The sequence below is a fragment of the Heloderma suspectum genome, chromosome 6 (assembly GCF_057233095.1).
Source record: "Heloderma suspectum isolate Gila_16-S chromosome 6, 16-S_ref, whole genome shotgun sequence".
Classification (NCBI taxonomy): Eukaryota; Metazoa; Chordata; class Lepidosauria; order Squamata; family Helodermatidae; genus Heloderma; species Heloderma suspectum.
The window spans coordinates 71852560-71870397 of NC_139463.1; the positions used below are offsets into that span (position 1 = coordinate 71852560).

General features: G+C 45.6%; 1 protein-coding gene across 1 annotated transcript; it reads left to right on the forward strand.

Moving 5' to 3' along the window:
- Nucleotides 1–589: 589 nt before the first annotated feature.
- On the forward strand, nucleotides 590–1684 carry LOC146341142 (uncharacterized). The gene has a single exon (XM_084808272.1). It carries the CDS (start codon nucleotides 649–651, stop codon nucleotides 1216–1218), a length of 570 nt encoding a protein of 189 aa, XP_084664398.1. The 5' UTR covers nucleotides 590–648; the 3' UTR covers nucleotides 1219–1684.
- The last annotated feature ends 16154 nt before the right edge of the window (nucleotides 1685–17838 follow it).

A 17838-nucleotide genomic window follows, 5' to 3' on the forward strand; every position in this document is an offset into this window, starting at 1 on the left:
TACTTGTTACGTGCCTCCTACCAGCACGTTGTGTCTTCAATTTCTGAGACAGGATAGGGATTCTGCTGGTACAGTGCCTACCCCCTTGCCTGGCAGTCGCCCTTCCTGAGATGATGGAGGCAGTCCAGAGGAAAGGTTTGGTTAGTTATAGGGGGCCAGATGCAAAAAAGGACTGGGCTTCTGCACCTTTAACAGCTGTGCAAAAGAAGGGATTTTTTTCAGCAGGTGTAGCTTGTCAAGCAAGCCACATCTGCTGGAATTCCTTCTGCTATACAACTATTGCAGGTTCAAACAGGTCCTCGTGTGCTTGTGGCTACTCTGCTCCACAGTGAGTACTAATAACCAGCCAGGGTTGTTGATAAGGGCTACAAAGCAGTTTCAACAGCAAGAGAAGCCACTCCATAGCTTGTGCAGCTAGAATTCTGAGCTCCTCCTCTTAACTGGCCAAGCTCTGCTTGCGTCAAAACCTCCTGTGTCAGAGTGCTAGGCTGCAAAACCTCCAGCGTCTCAGCTGCCAACAAGACAGGAAGGGAATTTCCACACCACACCTCCTAGAGTTGAGCCAATGAAACAACAGCTGGCTGTCTATAAGAATGAATGCAGTCCTTTGCAATGCTACACGCTGGCTGAGCTAACACACAGTGTGCCATGGGGCTCTTACTGAGCCGGATTCAGAATGCCTTGCAGGGGTTCTATGGGATGGAAGCTCGGATTCTCTTGCTGGGTCTGGATGCAGCTGGCAAAACAACCCTCCTCTACAAGCTGAAGTTGAACGAAACCCCGTTGACCATCCCCACCCTGGGCTTCAACGTGGAGACGATACAGCCCATCAACAACGTCACTTTCACCATGTGGGATGTGGGTGGCCAAGACCGGATCCGGGCCCTGTGGAAACATTACCATTCCAACACAGATGGGCTGGTCTTTGTGGTGGACAGCATGGACAGCAATCGCTTTGAGGAGGCCAGGTATGAGTTGGAGGCACTGCTGGGTGCCAAGGATATACAAGGAGTGCCTTTGGTACTGCTGGCCAACAAGCAGGACTTACCTGGAGCATGGCCCCCGCTGGAGGTGGCAGAAAAAATGGGACTGAGGAAATTGCCAGGGCACCAGTGGCACGTACAGGGTTGCTGTGCCGTGAGTGGAGAGGGCATCCCTGAAGCGATGGAGAAGCTGTCTGAGATGGTCAAGCTTCATCGCAAAGCCCGGGGTATATAGTCAGTTACGAAGGCACATGAAGACCCCCATCTTGCATGGGGGACATACAGTATCGTGCTGATCAGTTACCTGTTCAGGCCCAGATGCTCTTGCCAAGCCGTTTAATCTGCATAAGGGACTCTGCTCTATCCTGCTTATCAACAGCCATCATGGGACTTCTGAGAAGATGCACAGCCTTCAGTGTTGGGCTTGCTTCTTGGACACAGGGCAGGGTGTACAGCTCTACTGGACTTCTCTCAGGTGTTTCTTTATGCAATATGCCATCATTAGCAGAAATACAGGATGAAGCTGAGGACACCTGGCCTTCGAAGCCATACAGACCGACAACCAACACATCTGGACTCTTTGAACTAGAAGCATCTATTATTTCCTCCACTGCATCACTGATCATTCCAACAGATTATCAGGAAGGCCTGTTTCTTGCTTCTTGTCATATAGCACAACTAAGTAGTAATAAAGAGATTGTTTATTGAAATCCCTTGCGATCTCTTCCTTCCTCAGACTCTGGGTCAAACATATTGTTATGCATTACCCCCAAGTGGTGAGTGTTGGGAGCAGGGCTATGCAGTTTAGTTTCCTTTAAATGAGAAAGTACTGAAGACTTGCAGCGCAATCCTATGCATGTGTTTTCAGAAGTAAGTAGTAATGCTATATACACCCCTTATTTCAGAATCCTTGAACCTGTTAGGCACTCTGCCTCCATTGCAGCAGAAAGAATGCTTGGGAGGACCCAGTTAACCTGGACTGGAGGAAACACTTTTTCTCGGATCCTGATAAATCCTCCGGCATTCGCTTAGCTTGAAAGGATCAGCCCCTCAAGAGATGTATTTATTTAATTTATTTAAAACATTTTGTATATTTTTACAACATTTTTATATAACTTGTTCATATTTTATTATTTCCTCTTTCTGGAAAGGCCTCTGAAGTATTTGGCTGGACACTGTTGGCAGCGGAATGCTCTTCCCATTAAGCCAAGGGTGGGGAAGCCATGCAGATGTTGTTGGACTACAGTTCCCATCATCCCTCACCATTGGCTATGCTGGCAGGAGCTGACGGTAGTTGGCATCCAATGTCATCTGGAGGACCACAGCTTCCTTCCCCTGCATTAAGAAAACAATCCTGCTCTCAGATGAATCTGTTTGTGCCTGAAATCATCTGGGGAGACCTTTCTCCATGTTCCCACCCGCCGCCTTTTGCTGAGCAGGGCTGATTCCAGGTTGGAGGGAGTCCTGGCCAAAGTACTCCCTGGTGGCCCCCCTCCTTTGTCAGTGAGCCGTGATGGGCTTACCCAGCAGTAGCAGTATATGCAGTGCCAGGCAGCTGAGTCTAGCCACTATTTCTCACAGTGCCCCAGAGTGATACAGCATCAGGGGACATTGTGGAAATTAAAATGGTGGCTAGACCCAGCTACCTGACACTGCTTGGAGTGCTGGACTGGGGGGGTAAAGGGGGACCAAGGTAGCCATCATTGGTGGGCCTGCCAGAAGCCTTGCAACTGCCCAAGGATTCACCGACATCCAGGGCTGCAGTGGTGCGGGGTCTCACCGGGACAAAAACGCGGGACTCTTTTTGGAGCCAGGTCTCAGCTGGGTCCCTCACACTCCCAGCTACTGCTGTGGGGCAGGCAGCTGGAAGAGCCTGAGATGCTGTTCAGAGTGGGTGCTGCTGCTGCTGGCGATGGCAGCTGGAGCAGCTCCCTGCGGCTGTGGGCGCCAGGTTAGCAGAAGGTTACGAGGGAGGCGAGGGAGCCATAGTCATTGTGGGAAGGAGAAAGGGAGTTGGGGGTTGCATGGTATACCTCCTTGGTTTTGGCTGTCTGCATGGAGAGTGTGCCTGACGTTGTACACTCCCCTTCCTCTGTTCCCTTCCTTCCGAGGAAGAAATGGGGGGGGGGAGGAGGAGGAAGCTGGGTCTAAGAAAGCTCCTGCAGCCTTTCTGTGTTTTTCCTTCTGCTTTTCCCTGTGTGCTTAGTGGGAGGGAAACTGGGGAAGGTGGAGTCTGTGTTGTGCCACTGCACAATACATGGTCTTGAAGAGGTTACATTAAAAAAAGGTAGGTGCGGGCCCCGAGAAGTTAATGGGGTATAAACACTCATGGATTCCTGACAGGCCTTTTTGATTTCTTTATAATAACAAAACAGCCTGTTTGGCTGTTGCATTTGAAGAGGCAGTGAGTCAGTTTGTCTCTTTCTTGAGTGTGTGTGTGCGCGTGTGCGTGTATGAGAGAGTACATCAATGTGTTTATGTGTATATTGTAAAAGGAGAAGCTTGTGTTTGTATCTGACTTTTCTACCATGGAAGAGATATAAGTCTTTTGCTTCCAGGAAAGCATGGAAGATGATTTCCACTAAAGTATGTAGTGAAAAATGTTTTTGCATTATTATTGTACATTGTTGACTCTGTGTATGTATGTGTGTATGTTGTGTGTGAGTTCAGTACTGGGGGCAGAGTAGGAGGCTCCGTAGGGACAGCTACTCCGGAGCCCATCATGGCCTTGAGCTGGCCCTTGCTGTGTGGCTTTGAGGATATCATCATTAGCAGTGGCAGTAGCCATTGTTTCCAGAGGAGTGCTTTTGTATACTGTGATTTCCCCAAGGTTGAGACATTGCTCAGAAGGCCACATAAAGGGTTGGATCCAGACTTAGTCTTGCATAGAGTCAACACACTGAAATCAATTGGGAAAAGTAAGTCACGACTTATGACTGTCTTATGGTCCTCTGATTTCAGTGACTCTGCTCTAAGCATGACTAAGTCTGGATCCAACTAAAACACCATAAGAGATGACTGAACTATGGATTCTGGACTCATTAAAAAAAAACCCTATGAAATTAGTGGTCACAGAGGCCACAGAATGTTGAAAGAAACCAAAATAGTCATCAACAATCCAGACTGCTGCTCTAGGGAGAATATAACAAGATGTGTTTCTGGCACTGTGGGTGATTAATTGGACCTTCTGGAAGCTATCATTGCCTTCTTGATGAATCTCAAAAAGGCATGCCCTCATCCTGCATTCATTGCTCAACAGAACTCCAAAATGACTGAAAGCTCTTTTTTACTGTATACTCTTACAAGGCTGTATAATCTTAGAAGGGGGCGTGGCTGTGGGGTGTGTGGCTGTGACTATCATGAAGGGACCCTGCACTTCTGAATTTGCCACTATAAAACTGCTGACATCAGCTCTGTTACTGAGGTTAAATGGGTGTAGGGATGTTGGAGAAATCCTCCATGGATCCCAATGAGGCCGGATTCTATTGAATCTGGCCCCCCAAAGTCCATAGAGGATCGGATCCCCTACCTCTTCTTCTGTTGCAAAGTCCTCGCCGGTGGATCCTGTCTGCCGCCGGCTCCTAAGCCCCAGCGATACGGCCGCCATTGCCATATCGCTGGATGGACTGACGACTGCGGACTGCAGATACGCCATTTGTGTCCCTGTTCCTTCACACGATGGGCTATGTAAAGATTTACATAGCCTATCACGTCAAAGAGCAGGGGACGCAAATGGCTGCCGCTACGCCATTTACATCCCTGCTCTTTTCATGATAGGCTATGTAAATCTTTATGTAGCCTATCACGGCTAAAGCAGCGACGCAAATGGCGTCCCCCACGCCGCACGCCATTTGTGGCCACAGCCTGGCAGCAGATGGAAGTCCGGCTGTAGACAAGCCTGGCCGGCGGCTCTGCGGACTTGCTGCGGAGCGGAGCCAGCCGGGGAGGATTCCGAGGGGAGGGACAGATCGCCCCCCCCCCCCCGCCGCGGATGCTCCGGATCGGAAAGGTAAGTTGATTTCATACACCCCTAAATGGGTGGGAGGAGGAGGCAGTCTTTCTTTCTCTGGTGACACCGTACCTTTGGAATGCCCTCTCTAGATTCATGCACTTGGAACCCACTGTTATGAATTTTAGAAGCTGGGGGGGGAAATGTGCCCAGGCATTTTAGTGCTGTATATTATTGTTTTATTGGTTGCTGCTTCTAGAATGTTAAAACTTTACGGTTTTCACTGGATTCTTTTATGGGCTGCTTTGTCATTTTCAGTTTTGCTGTTGCTATTTTATTTCTTTTGTTGGTATTTATTGTTTTATGCTTGTCGCTTTTATGATATGTAAGCCATCTTGAATTATTTATTTTTGATCTGGCAAGGGTTACATATATAAAATAAATAACCGAATTGTCCAAGGTTACAAACTGAATGCAGCACAGGGTTGTCGACTGAGGCCCAAAACACGACGTTGCCACATTTGCAGCTGCAACATCCATTTTGCATTAGGGAAACAGGAAAGTCCGAGAGATAAGTGACTAGTCCAAGGCCCCATCTACACCGGGCTTTTACTCTGGGGTGGGTGCGAGATGAGGTCCCTCGTGACAGATGAAACAGTCGCAACTTCACAGCCATCTGTGGTTTTTGCCTGCAAAATGAGGAGTTCCAAGGAGTCATTTTCCTGTGATTTTTTGGGTTTGCTGCAGGTTCCCCAGCAGTTGTGGGCTGTCTGTTCCTTCCCCAAACTGACTTCGCATTTTGCAGTGGGCGTGTTGTAGGCGTGCGTGGTGCCTGCGTCACTCTGTGATGCCCCTTTACTCCCTCCATCCCTTCTCAGCTGCACAGTTACAGAGTCACAGAGGGGTGTTTTAATCTGTGCAATCACACTTTTGCACAGTTTTGCAGCTTCGTATCGTCACAATAGTTGTGGACTCAGTACCCAAGGGCCAGGGGGTGGGGGTCTTGGGGAAGGACCAACATTGCTCTGGCCACCATTTCGAAGTGATGGCTAGGCACCTAGCGCTCACGCTTGTGAGTGCGAACCATCGCGAGAGTCTTGGGCTGGGGAACTGAGAAACTGATGGTGCGGAAATGAAGGAGCACATAACACTCACTTTTTACCTAAAAAGGGACGGAAAGACACAGCAGAGCCCCTCATATACAAAACAGCCACTGAGGGTTCACACCCCCACACTTACGGGACTGCACAGCTGCACATTTCAGTAAAATGGCAAAAAAAAGAGGGCACGGAGAGCCTGTAAGGGAAGAGCGCAGTACATCGCGAGTGTATTGCAGGGCATGCTGACTTGAAGCCTCATTGCTGCGCAGTTGCAACAGGGGGGTCAAAGCGGTGCCATATAGATGCGGCCCAAGCCACAAACTGAGTACAAGGCAGGAGTGGGGCCTGAGCCACAGAATCTAACCCCCAAATCAGTCTCCCCACAGTTTACGGGACGGTGTAAAAGCCGGAACGGAATGCAGTGGGCTGGAACGACCCCTTCATATTAAAAAAAAAAAAACATGCCAAAAATAGTACCATGTGTTAGAAACACTTGAGAACAATATTTTAGAACTAAAACCCTTGCAATATTATATTATTAAGCCCATATTACCCAGAATATACCCAGAACAGAACAGGATAGCCGAGAACGGCAACTTCTGAGTGAGCCAAATCAACCAAACTCACTAGTCACACATTACTAGATGGAACTGATATAATAACCTCCAAAACCTCCATGGAAACCACATTTCAATAGCTGTTCCTGGCCATAGTCCATATTCTGAAAAACAGGCCAGAACAGTAACTTCCAAATGAGCAAAATTAACCACAAATTGTTGTGGAGAAATAGCCCAGAATTACAACTTCTGAGTGAGTGAAGTTAACCAAATATACCACTGTCATTTTACTAGATGGAACTGATGCAGTTAATCATGAAACATCTACAGAATCCAGAGGGAAGATCTGCAAAGACCATTTCCAACAGAAGCCTATAACTGTGGTGTGGTTTAGTGCGTAAAATATCAGACAAGGAGTCCCATTCACTCCTGAAGCTTACAATGACCTTTGGCCATTCACATCTCTCAGCCTAACTGATCGCACAGGGTTGTTGCAAGGACAAAATTGGGGGCAACCATTATATTTCACCATGCGCTTCTTGAACGTAGGTGGGATATAAATGTAGCAATTAAATAAATATGTTGCCAGAGGCATGAGGTAAAGACTGGGTTCGGATGTCACGATAACCCACAATGGGTTAAAGAAGCCATGATGGCTTACTTAACCCATTGTGAGTTATTGTGTCATCTGTTGGGAATTTTTTAACTTGCAAAGGCTTATTTGGCTGAAATAACTCACTCTGCTAACCCACAGTCTGCATTAGGGGTATTTAACCCGTCGTGGGTTATCTTGTCAACCAGTGGTCACCATGGATTATTTTGGTCATTTACAGAGTTGTGTGCAACAGCATTTGAGACTGCTGTTGCTCTGATCCTCACAGGCGTCCTCTATTTGTTGCACCTGGGATTTTCCCTCCTCTGGGCTAATTGCATTGGGTTTTGATGGTGCATCAGGTGCCTCCTGCCTAGGAGAGGCTGTGTATGAAGTTTGTTCCCCCAATCTTGCAAACTTCCAAGGGTTTATTTGTGCCACCCCCTTTTTGGTGCACACCGGGATTTCGCTCCTTGTAGCCTCTGCTGCAATGTCATGAATGGGTATTGAGTTTCTGGGGTATCTCTTACAAGCAAATGAACAAGACGCATAATATTATAATCCTACATAGGAATAAAGCAACCCAGTCTAGTCCAAAATTATGCAGTCATAATCAAATTAAATTTGTCTACTATTAAACCAACCAGTGCTATATTTGTCTAATTTACCAGTGAAAACAATTGCAGCAAGTCACCTATATCTTCTCCTGTGTGTGTAAGTCAGATAGTGGAAAGGTAAATTGTTTGGGAATGTGGACTGTGGCCCAGAACGGCTATTGAAAAATGGTTTCTATGGAGGGTTTGGAGCTTATTACATCAGTCCCATCTAGTCCGGTGTGACTGGTGAGTTTGGTTGATTTGGCTCACTTGGAAGATGACGTTTTGGCCTGTTTTTCAGAATATGGACGATGGCCCAGAACGGCTATTGAAATGTGATTTTGGAGGTTTTGGAGCTTATTATATCTGTTCCATCTAGTAGTGTGTGACAGGTGAGTTTGATTGATTTGGCTCACTCAGAAGTTGCTGTTCCAGGCCATTGTTCTTCAATACGGACTATTGCCTGGTATCAGAACATGGTTTCTGTAGACAATCCCTGCCGTGGGATTATATGTGACTGGTGAGTTTGGTTGATTTTGCTCATTCGGAAGTGTACGTTCCGGGCCATTCCATTCTTCTGGATGCGTTCTAGGCATAATGGAGTTAATAATAATTCAATATTGCAAGAGTTTTAGTCCTAAAACATTGTTCTCAAGTGTTTCTAACACATGCCGCTATTTTTGGCATGCTTTTTTAAATATAAAGTGGCCGTTTCGGCCCGTTCCGGCTTTTACACCGTCCCACAGCTTACCTTCAAAACACTCCTTCCCCCCTTTATACCCCCACCCGCAAAAGAGAACTTCCCATTTTCCTCTTACCTCATTCATGTCTGCCCTGAGTACTCCTTCAGTGCAGCTTAATCCTATACAACAGCATTGGCCACGCTGGCTTGGGATGATGGGAGATGTAGTCCAGCACATCTAGAGGGCAGTCAGTTGGGGAAGGCTGCTCTGCTATTATGCATCCAACTTAAATGAGAGTAAGCAAGTGAAAAATGTAAAACAGGCAGCTGCTGTCCAATCAGCCAAGCTGATGTGCTGGCCAATTCAGCTTGCCTGCACTATACTTCCTACCAGTGGCGGCTGGTGCCCATTGGGCTAGTGGGGTGGAAGACAAGAGAAGTGCTCAGTATTCTACTGAGATTGCCTCTCTACTGAGAGGTCATTGGAGGGCATGCTCCTGGTGGTTCCACATGGACCTATGGCCTGAGAAGAGCCTTCAGTGTGGTGGCCCCCTTCTTTGGAACTCCCTGCCCCTAGAGGTCAGGCAGGCACCAACACTGTGCTGTTTCTGGCGCCTCCTGAAAACAGCACTGTTCCAGGAGGCATTCCTTAATTCACCAGCCACGGTTTCTATTGGCATTCTGCTCTTTAAAAGCATAATTTTAATATTGTATTTTAATCTTTTTATTCTTTTATTGTTTTATCTTTTGTGTTCACCGCTCCGAAATCTGCTTTAGATATGGAGCGGTATACAAATATTGTAAACAAATAAATTGTCGGAGGAGTACAGGATAAGACCATGTGTGGCATTTGGGAGCAGTGGAGCAAATGGGGGGCTCTGCAACAAGTGGGTAGGGCACAGGCAAGGGGTCACAGCTCCATTTGCCCCACATATAGAACCACCTCTGCTTCCTACCTCACCGGAGTCCAGAATCTTCTGCCTAACAGTGGTGCAGGTGCTAAAGTGGTGCTCCAAATTTCATCAGATGGGGCAGGTGGGGAGCAAACCCTGCAACCAAAATCCAAAAAGGAGCAGCTGCACCAATTGAATTCCCAATGCTTTTTGATGCAGGTCTTTCACAATGGAATTACAAAGGCTTAGGGCGCAATCCTGTGGCTGCTAGACAGCAGCTAGATGGCCGTAGGATTTTTTGGTTCCCAGGGAACCACCTCTCCCTCCCCCTCTCCCTTGTAGGTGGCACTGATCGTCCCCATGTTTGGAAGAGCAGTGTGGAGCAGGGCAAAAGGGGGCGTTCCCAGAGGTAGGGAGGGGCAGGGATGGCAGAAGCCTCTTTACGAGGTTTCCTATGCACCGTCTGTCCATCCGTCCACTGCTCTGCCCCGGCTAGACTGGTGAAATTGGCCATCTAGGGCGGCTGGAGCACAGCGGAGAAGATCCATCTGCCCTGCATTGGATAGGCGGTTGCTCCGAGTTCGGAGGCGGCCACCTCTCCACATAGGAGTGCTCCCTCTAAGCCTTTTCTGGAGGATTCCCTCTCCCTTAAGAAGGGAATTCAATTGGTACAACTGTTCCTGTTGTATTTTGGTTTCCATCCTTACAGCTGTTTTTTTCTGATCCCTATTGGAACTGTAGCAACCCCTGCAACCCCAAATTCCCCACATAAGCAGGTGGGATGGTCGCAATTAGTGGATTTTTCTCTTAAGATTGCCATTTAGTTTGCAGTATACTCTGCATAATGAGTTACTGGGATACTGAGAGAGTGCCTTTTCCCTTACCAACCTGACCGGTCACTGAGGTCATCAGAGGGCATGCTCCTGGTGGTTCCACATGGACCTATGGCCCAACTGGAGTCCACTCAGAGAAGAGCCTTCAGTGTGGTGGTCCCCTTCCTATGGAACTCCCTGCCTCTGGAGGTGAGATAGGTGCCAACACTATAGTGTTTTTGGCACCTCCTGAAAACAGCTCTTTTCCAGGAAGCCTTCCTTGGTTGACCAGCCACGGTTTTATTGGCACTCTGTTTTTAAAAAGAGTAATTTTAATATTGTGTTTTATCCTTTTTAACTTTTTATCATTTAATCTCTTGTTGTTCATTGCTCCAGAATCTGTTTAGATGCAGAGCAGTATAGAAATGTTGTAAATAAATAACCTTAACTCTGGACTTAAACAGGCACTTTATTAATCACTGAATATACAAGTAGAGCATAGATGGAGGTAAGCAGCATGCGTCCACTTGCTCTTACAAGGCATTGGAGCTGCAACTTTGCCTCAGGTCCTCAGAGAGAAAGGCTGCAGGCCTTGTATATATGTAAATTAGTCAAACATTACAAAAATGCCCTAAGTTGCCAATGAGCTCTCTTCCAAAGGAAACCAAATTTGAGTGGTGTTGCTCCAGAACTTCTCACTGTTTACGGAACTAGCAAGTGAGTAACAAAATATATATGGTAGAAGTCAGAAATGTGGCTAGTTTGCAAAACCATTAACTATACACTTTTGAGTAGATTAACACCCAGTTTGGCATTTCAGACAACAGGCTGATGTACATACCCAGGAGCAGATTTATTCAGGAGTAAGTCCCTTTCTGCTGTCTTACTGTTCTTATTTTGTTTCTTGTCCCTCAATTATTCCCTTATTGTTCTCTACACATGTCTATTGGCGTTGACTTCAAATAAATATAATCATTGTTGTTCAGTCGTGTCCGACTCTTCGTGAACCTATGGACCATAGCACGCCAGGCCTTCCTGTCCTGCCCTCTCTCCTGGAGTGTGCTCAAGTTCATATTCATTGCATCGGTGATGCTATCTAGCCATCTCATCCTCTGCCGTCCCCTTCTCCTTTTGCCTTCAGTCTTTCCCAGCATCAGGGTCTTTCCAGAGAGTTTTCTCTTCGCATTAGGTGGCCAAAATATTTGAGCTTCAGCTTCAGTATCTGTCCTTCCAGTGAGCACTCAGGGTTGATTTCCTTTAGTATGGACTGATTTGACCTCCTTGCAGTCCAGGGGACTCGTAAGAGTCTTCTCCAGCACCACAGTTCGAAAGCATCAATTCTTCGGTGCTCAGCCTTCCTTATAGTCCAGCTCTCGCAGCCATACATTACTACTGGGAAAACCATAGCTTTGATTAGACGGACCTTTGTCGGCAAGGTGATGTCTCTGCTTCTTACTATGCTGTCTAGGTTTGCCATAGCTTTCCTCCCAAGGAGCAAGCGTCTTTTAATTTCATGGCTACAGTCACCGTCTGCGGTGATCTTGGAGCCCAAGAAAGTAAAATCTGTCACTGCTTCCATTTCTTCCCCTTCGATATGCCAGGAAGTGATAGGGCCAGATGCCATGATCTTTGTTTTTTTAATGTTGAGTTTCAAACCAGCTTTTGCACTCTCCTCTTTCACCCTCAACAAGAGGCTCTTGAGATCCTCTTCGCTTTCTGCCATTAGGGTGGTATCGTCTGCATATCAGAGGTTGTTGATAATTCTCCCAGCAATCTTAATTCCGACCTCTGATTCATCCAACCCGGCATTTCTCATGATGTACTCTGCATATAAGTTAAATAAGCAGGGTGACAATATGAAGTCTTGTCGTACTCCTTTCCCAATTTTGAACCAATCAGTTGTTCCATGTCTGGTTCTTACTGTTGCTTCTTGACCCTCGTACAGGTTTCTCAGGAGACAGGTAAGGTGGTCTGGTACTCCCATCACTTTAAGAATTTGCCACAGTTTGTTGTGATCCACACAATCAAAGGCTTTAGCGTAGTCAATGAAGCAGAAATAGACGTTTTTCTGGAATTCTCTTGCTTTCTCCATGATGCAGCGAATGTTGGCGATTTGATCTCTAGTTCCTCTGCCTCTTCGAAACCCAGCTTGTACTTCCGGTAGTTCTCGGTTCGCATACTGCTGAAGCCTAGCTTGTAGGATTTTGAGCATCACCTTGCTGGCATGTGAAATGAGCGCAATTGTGCGGTAGTTTGAACACTCTTTGGCGTTGCCCTTCTTTGGAATTGGAATGTAAACTGACCTTTTCCAGTCTTGCGGCCATTGTTGAGTGTTCCAGATTTGTTGGCATATTGAATGCAGCACTTTAACAGCATCATCTTTTAGGATTTTAAATAGCTCAGCTGGAAGACTGTCATCTCCGCTAGCTTTGTTGTTAGTAATGCTTCCTAAGGCCCACTTGACTTCACTTTCTAGGATGTCCGGCTCAAGTTCAGTTACCGCACTATCATGGCTATCAGGGACATTCAGATCTTTCCTGTATAGTTCTGTGTATTTTTTCCACCTCTTCTTAATCTCATCTGCTTCTGTTAGGTCCCTGCCTTCTTTGTCCTTGATCATGCCCGTCTTTGCACAAAACGTTCCCTTGAGATCTCCGATTTTCTTGAAGAGATCTCTAGTCTTTCCCATTCTGTTGTTTTCCTTGATTTCTTTGCATTGTTCATTTAAGAAGGCCTTCTTGTCTCTCCTTGCTATTCTCTGGAACTCTGCATTCAGTTGGATATATCTTCCCCTTTCTCCCTTGCTTTTCGCTTCCCTTCTTTCCTCAGCTACTTGCAAAGCCTCATCAGACAGCCACTTGGCTTTCTTGCATTTCTTTTTCTTTGGGATGGATTGAGTTGCTGCCTCCTGAACAATGTTACGGACCTCCGTCCATAGTTCCTCAGGCACTCTGTCTATCAGGTCTAATCCCTGAAATCTATTCCTCACCTCCACTGTGTATTCATAAGGGATATGATTTAGGTCATACCTGAATGGTTTAGTGGTTTTCCCTACGTTCTTCAATTTAAGCCGAAATTTTGCAAGAAGCAGCTCATGATCTGCGCCACAGTCAGCTCCAGGTCTTGTTTTGACTGACTGTATAGAGCTTCTCCATCTTTGGCTGCAAAGGACATAATCAATCTGATTTCGATATTGACCATCTGGTGATGTCCATGGGTAGAGTCGTCTCTTGTGCTGTTGGAAAAGAGTGTTTGCTATGATCAGTGTGTTCTCTTGGCAAAACTCTATTAGCCTTTGTCCTGCTTCATTTTGTACACCAAGGCCATGCTTGCCTGTTATCCCGGAGATTTCTTGACTTCCTACTTTAGCATTCCAATCCCCTATGATGAAGAGGACATCTTTTTTTGGTGTTAGTTCTAGAAGGTGTTGTAGGTCTTCATAGAACCGATCAACCTCAGCTTCTTCGGCCTCAGTGGTTGGGGCATAGACTTGAATTACTGTGATGTTGAATGGTTTGCCTTGGATTCGTACTGAGATCATTCTATTGTTTTTAAGATTGTACCCCAGTACTGCTTTTCCCACCCTTTTGTTGACTATGAGTGCTACTCCATTTCTTCTAAGGGATTCTTGCCCACAACAGTAGATATGATGGTCACCTGAATTAAATTCGCCCATGCCTGTCCATTTTAGTTCGCTGATTCCCAAGATGTCGATGTTCAATCTTGCCATCTCATGTTTGACCACCTTCAACTTACCTTGATTCGTTGATCTGACATTCCATGTTCCTAAACAATATTGTTCTTTACAGCATCGGATTTTCTTTTCACCACCAGACACTCATTAGTAAATCTAAAATGACTTGTGCATATGTGCAACTAGCACATGTCCTTTACCAGTAATTGTTTTAGTGCGAAGGAGATAAATATTCAGCAGCTAGCTTTCGTTTGTAATAACTGCTCTGTATTTAGTATGCAAGTTGTGTTGGTTAGACTGTAAGTGGGTGTCAGAGAAAGTGTAAGAGAAAAGAAAAAGACATTCTTAATTATGTAAGCTAGTTATATGTTCAAAGCAAAATTTCTAGATGCCATCTGAGTAATTATACCCTTGATCAGCACAATGCTAATTTAAGGTTAGATAAACATTCAAACAGAAAGAGATACGGAACACCTCATAAATAAGAGCTTGTTCTTTTTAGAAGTCTCTAATAGACTATCTGTACTATGTCACTGTATGGTGTAAGGATTGTCAGAGATCCCTCACTTTAAATAGTTTTCCATTATTCCACAGTGTTGCAGGGCATGACCAGAGTTCTGGTTTCATACCAGAGAACTATTGAGTAGGAAACAATTATGTTCAGAGGACTGGAGCAAATTTGTAGAACTCTATATTAAACTGTGCATTATTTGGTCAATGGAATTCTAGCTTTCTTATGAGTTTTAAACGCACACTGTATTTAAAAATAAGAGTTTTATCAATCACACAAAGAATATAGCTTGGATAAATGAAATTGATTTGTAATGCCAGGTCAGATTTCACATTTTGCCAGCAGAGATAGCCGCTATTTTCTGGTCATGCTTATTTTTGTTCCATTTCCAAAAGCAGCATCATAGGACTAGAATAGTTCCTATATCTGGGCTATTAGTGAAGCAGGAGGGCTCTCTCTCATCAATTACAAGTTGTCAAGGGTTTTAATGGAAGCCTGTGCAGTTCTGCTTTACATGCCCTCCCTCATTTCCATCACACCATCCCTCCTTGGGGACTGCAAGCCTGCAGCATGTATCAGGCAGTATAGATTGGAAGGACACAGGGCAAGGGAGGGAAAGAGAGGGGAGGAGAGGTTGGGGAAGACACTGCAAGGAGGCTTGGAAATCAAAAGAGTTGGTACTGGGAAAGCAGCTGTTGAATGGTGAGTTAGAGACACCAAACCCTTTCCATACCTTAATGAGGGAGGGAAATTTCATAGTGGGGAATGGCAGGATAACATCATCATCATGAAAACTCAAGGGCAATAAAGGAAAATGCACCACAGTTTGCGCAGTCATATTCTGCGCACTTGTAAATCCTGGGTAACTAATCAGAAAGCTTTTTATACCATAGCTGTGAGAATAAAAGTTGCTATGCTTTTTCTCCCTTGCTCCTTGCTATGTAAGTATGAAGTGCTGCTTTTTAAGATGTCTTTTTGAAGGCCAAATGATGGGACAGAAATATAACAACCAAAATTCAAAGAGCTACTTTAGGTAATTACCCAGTGGGATTTTTCTTGTTTTAATTTCCCCCTTTGAACAGTAGACTCCAAGCCACATTACAAACTGTTTTTAAGGGTGCTTCTAGGCAGTGCCAGCTCCAGATGTTTAAGTGCCCTTGGGCAAGACACCCTCAATGGACTGCCTCCCTCAATGACTCTGTCTTGTCACTGACATAGTCAACAGCTTCTATTGCTCCTAATCCTCTTTCTAATAATTGCTGCCGCTTTCTTGCTTGACTTGCAGAGAGCCAATGAATAAGCAGGCAGTGGCATCTACTGCTCCTCCTCACCTCCACCGTTGTCTTGGCCAGAGCAAGAAGCAGGTGAGCAAGAAGGTTGCAGAAGGAGGAGCAACTCCAGGGGGTTCTTGTCAGTGGGTCCCTGCTGGGGTATGGGCCCTCGGCAGATGCCCAACCATGCCTATCCTTAACATCTACTTTCAGACAAGACTTTTATGGCACTATTGCCTTGCATCATTCACGGAATGTTATGGGGGGTCCAGACAATGTCATCTTCAACTCAAACCTTCCTGTGTTTTTCCACTGCTTCTCTTCAGTCTTTTCTCTTAAATGCAGAAAATCCATTAAGAAAGAAAAAACTGAATAGCTGCAAAATGTCTTTGCTTTGGCAGAGCTAGGAGTTCTCCATATGGAAGTACCCTAAAACTCCCCTCAGTTTCAAAAGCGGTTTGCCATAAAGCAAGGAAGACTGTCGTTTGAGAATCTCAGAGCCCCCTGGGGCATGCAGAACTAGTTTCACTTCATTTTACCCAAGATGATGGTGATGGTGATGATTCTACTTTAAGAGGCTCCACGGCTAGTATGAATTTCAGAAACAAAAAACGAAACCAAAATGTAAATGGTTATAAAACTCTTCTCAGCTAACACCCATGGCAACAGCATACAACCCAAGAGTACATCCAAGAATAAAAAATGTTGTTGTTTTCACTATGACAAGTGCCAGCTTGGTGGTTGTCTAATTATCACATAACAAGAAGTCTGGTGTCAAGTATAGAAAAATAATAGAAAGCTTAACCAGTACAATGATTCATACAAGTACTATGATCAAAGGCACAATCCTGTGCATGTTTAGATGGAATAAAAGATCCTACAACTCCCAGCATTCCTCCAGCCAGCCATGCTGGCTAGGGCATGCTGGGAATTGTATGACTTTTTTTCTGTGTAAACATGCATAGGATTGTGCCCTAAATGTATATTCTCCACTCAAAATGTTTACTTTCTAGAGGGCAGATAGACATTCTGAAGTGTGGTCAAAGTAGTTTGCACATACATTTGATGCACCTAAGGCAGGGATGGGAAACCTCAGGCCCAGGGACTAATTCTGGTCCCCTGGGGTTCCCCACATGGCCATGCCCCCCTTCCCCACAATCGTTTGTACAGGTTTGCCCGCTCCCCATTCTAAAAGGTTGAAATGCCTCTCCTACGGCTTAGTTACTGCCAGTAAGAGTTTTAAGCTACAATATTCTGATTTGGGGGGTATTTTTGCCCTCAAACCATTTGCCTCTGGCCCCATCCCCGTTTTTGGTCTGCCCTGCCCTGCCCCCCATTGGAATGCCCCCCACCTACCCTGAACTTCTCCAAAACTGAATTGGGCCCTCTCAGGCTGGAAGAGGTTCCCCACCCCTGATCTGAGGCCTATACATGTAACAGAATTAGGTGGGAATGTGGTAGTAGACTCCTGACCTGGTAGATTGGACTATATATCATTTCAGAGTGTGATTGTGAACTCAGTTTTTTTTTTTAATGCTCTCATATGTAAATAGCTCATTGCATGTAAGAAACTACCCCACCGGGAGACATTTTTAGCCTATTTTTCTCACTGCTGTCTTCAAAAAACTTTCAGGGAGATTTTAAAAAGGAAATTCCCTTCCTCCAATTCAGAATTCGGCCTTATCACCTCCCAGACAAGGAACCTGTTTTTTGAAAAACACTTCTAGCATACTTTAAAAACAGGGGTGGGCAGAGGTAGTGCTCCAGATGTTTTGGACTTCGGTCCCAGAAGCCCCTGCTAGCATGACCAATGTTTAGGAATGCTGGGAGTTGAAGTCCAACACATCTGGTGATCTACTTTCTGCCCACACCAGCTTTAAAACAGGGATGGGGAATGTGTGGCCTGCCAGATATTTGTTGGACTGCAAGTCCCATCAGTCCTAGGCACCATAGCCAATGGTGAAGGATGATGGGAGTTGCGGTTCAACATCTGGAGGGCCACAAGTTCCCACCCCTGCTTTAAAATGTCTGCCTGCTTTCAGTAAAGACTCAGAGAAAAAGGCTGTGACCTCGAGAATGGCAACTATGGTGCACATAGGAAGATACGTTATATTTCTAATTTTTAAATATATGGCTCTCCTGTGTGAAAATAGGTGATCCATCAGAGACAGAAGTAAAATGATTAGGTATTTGTTCGC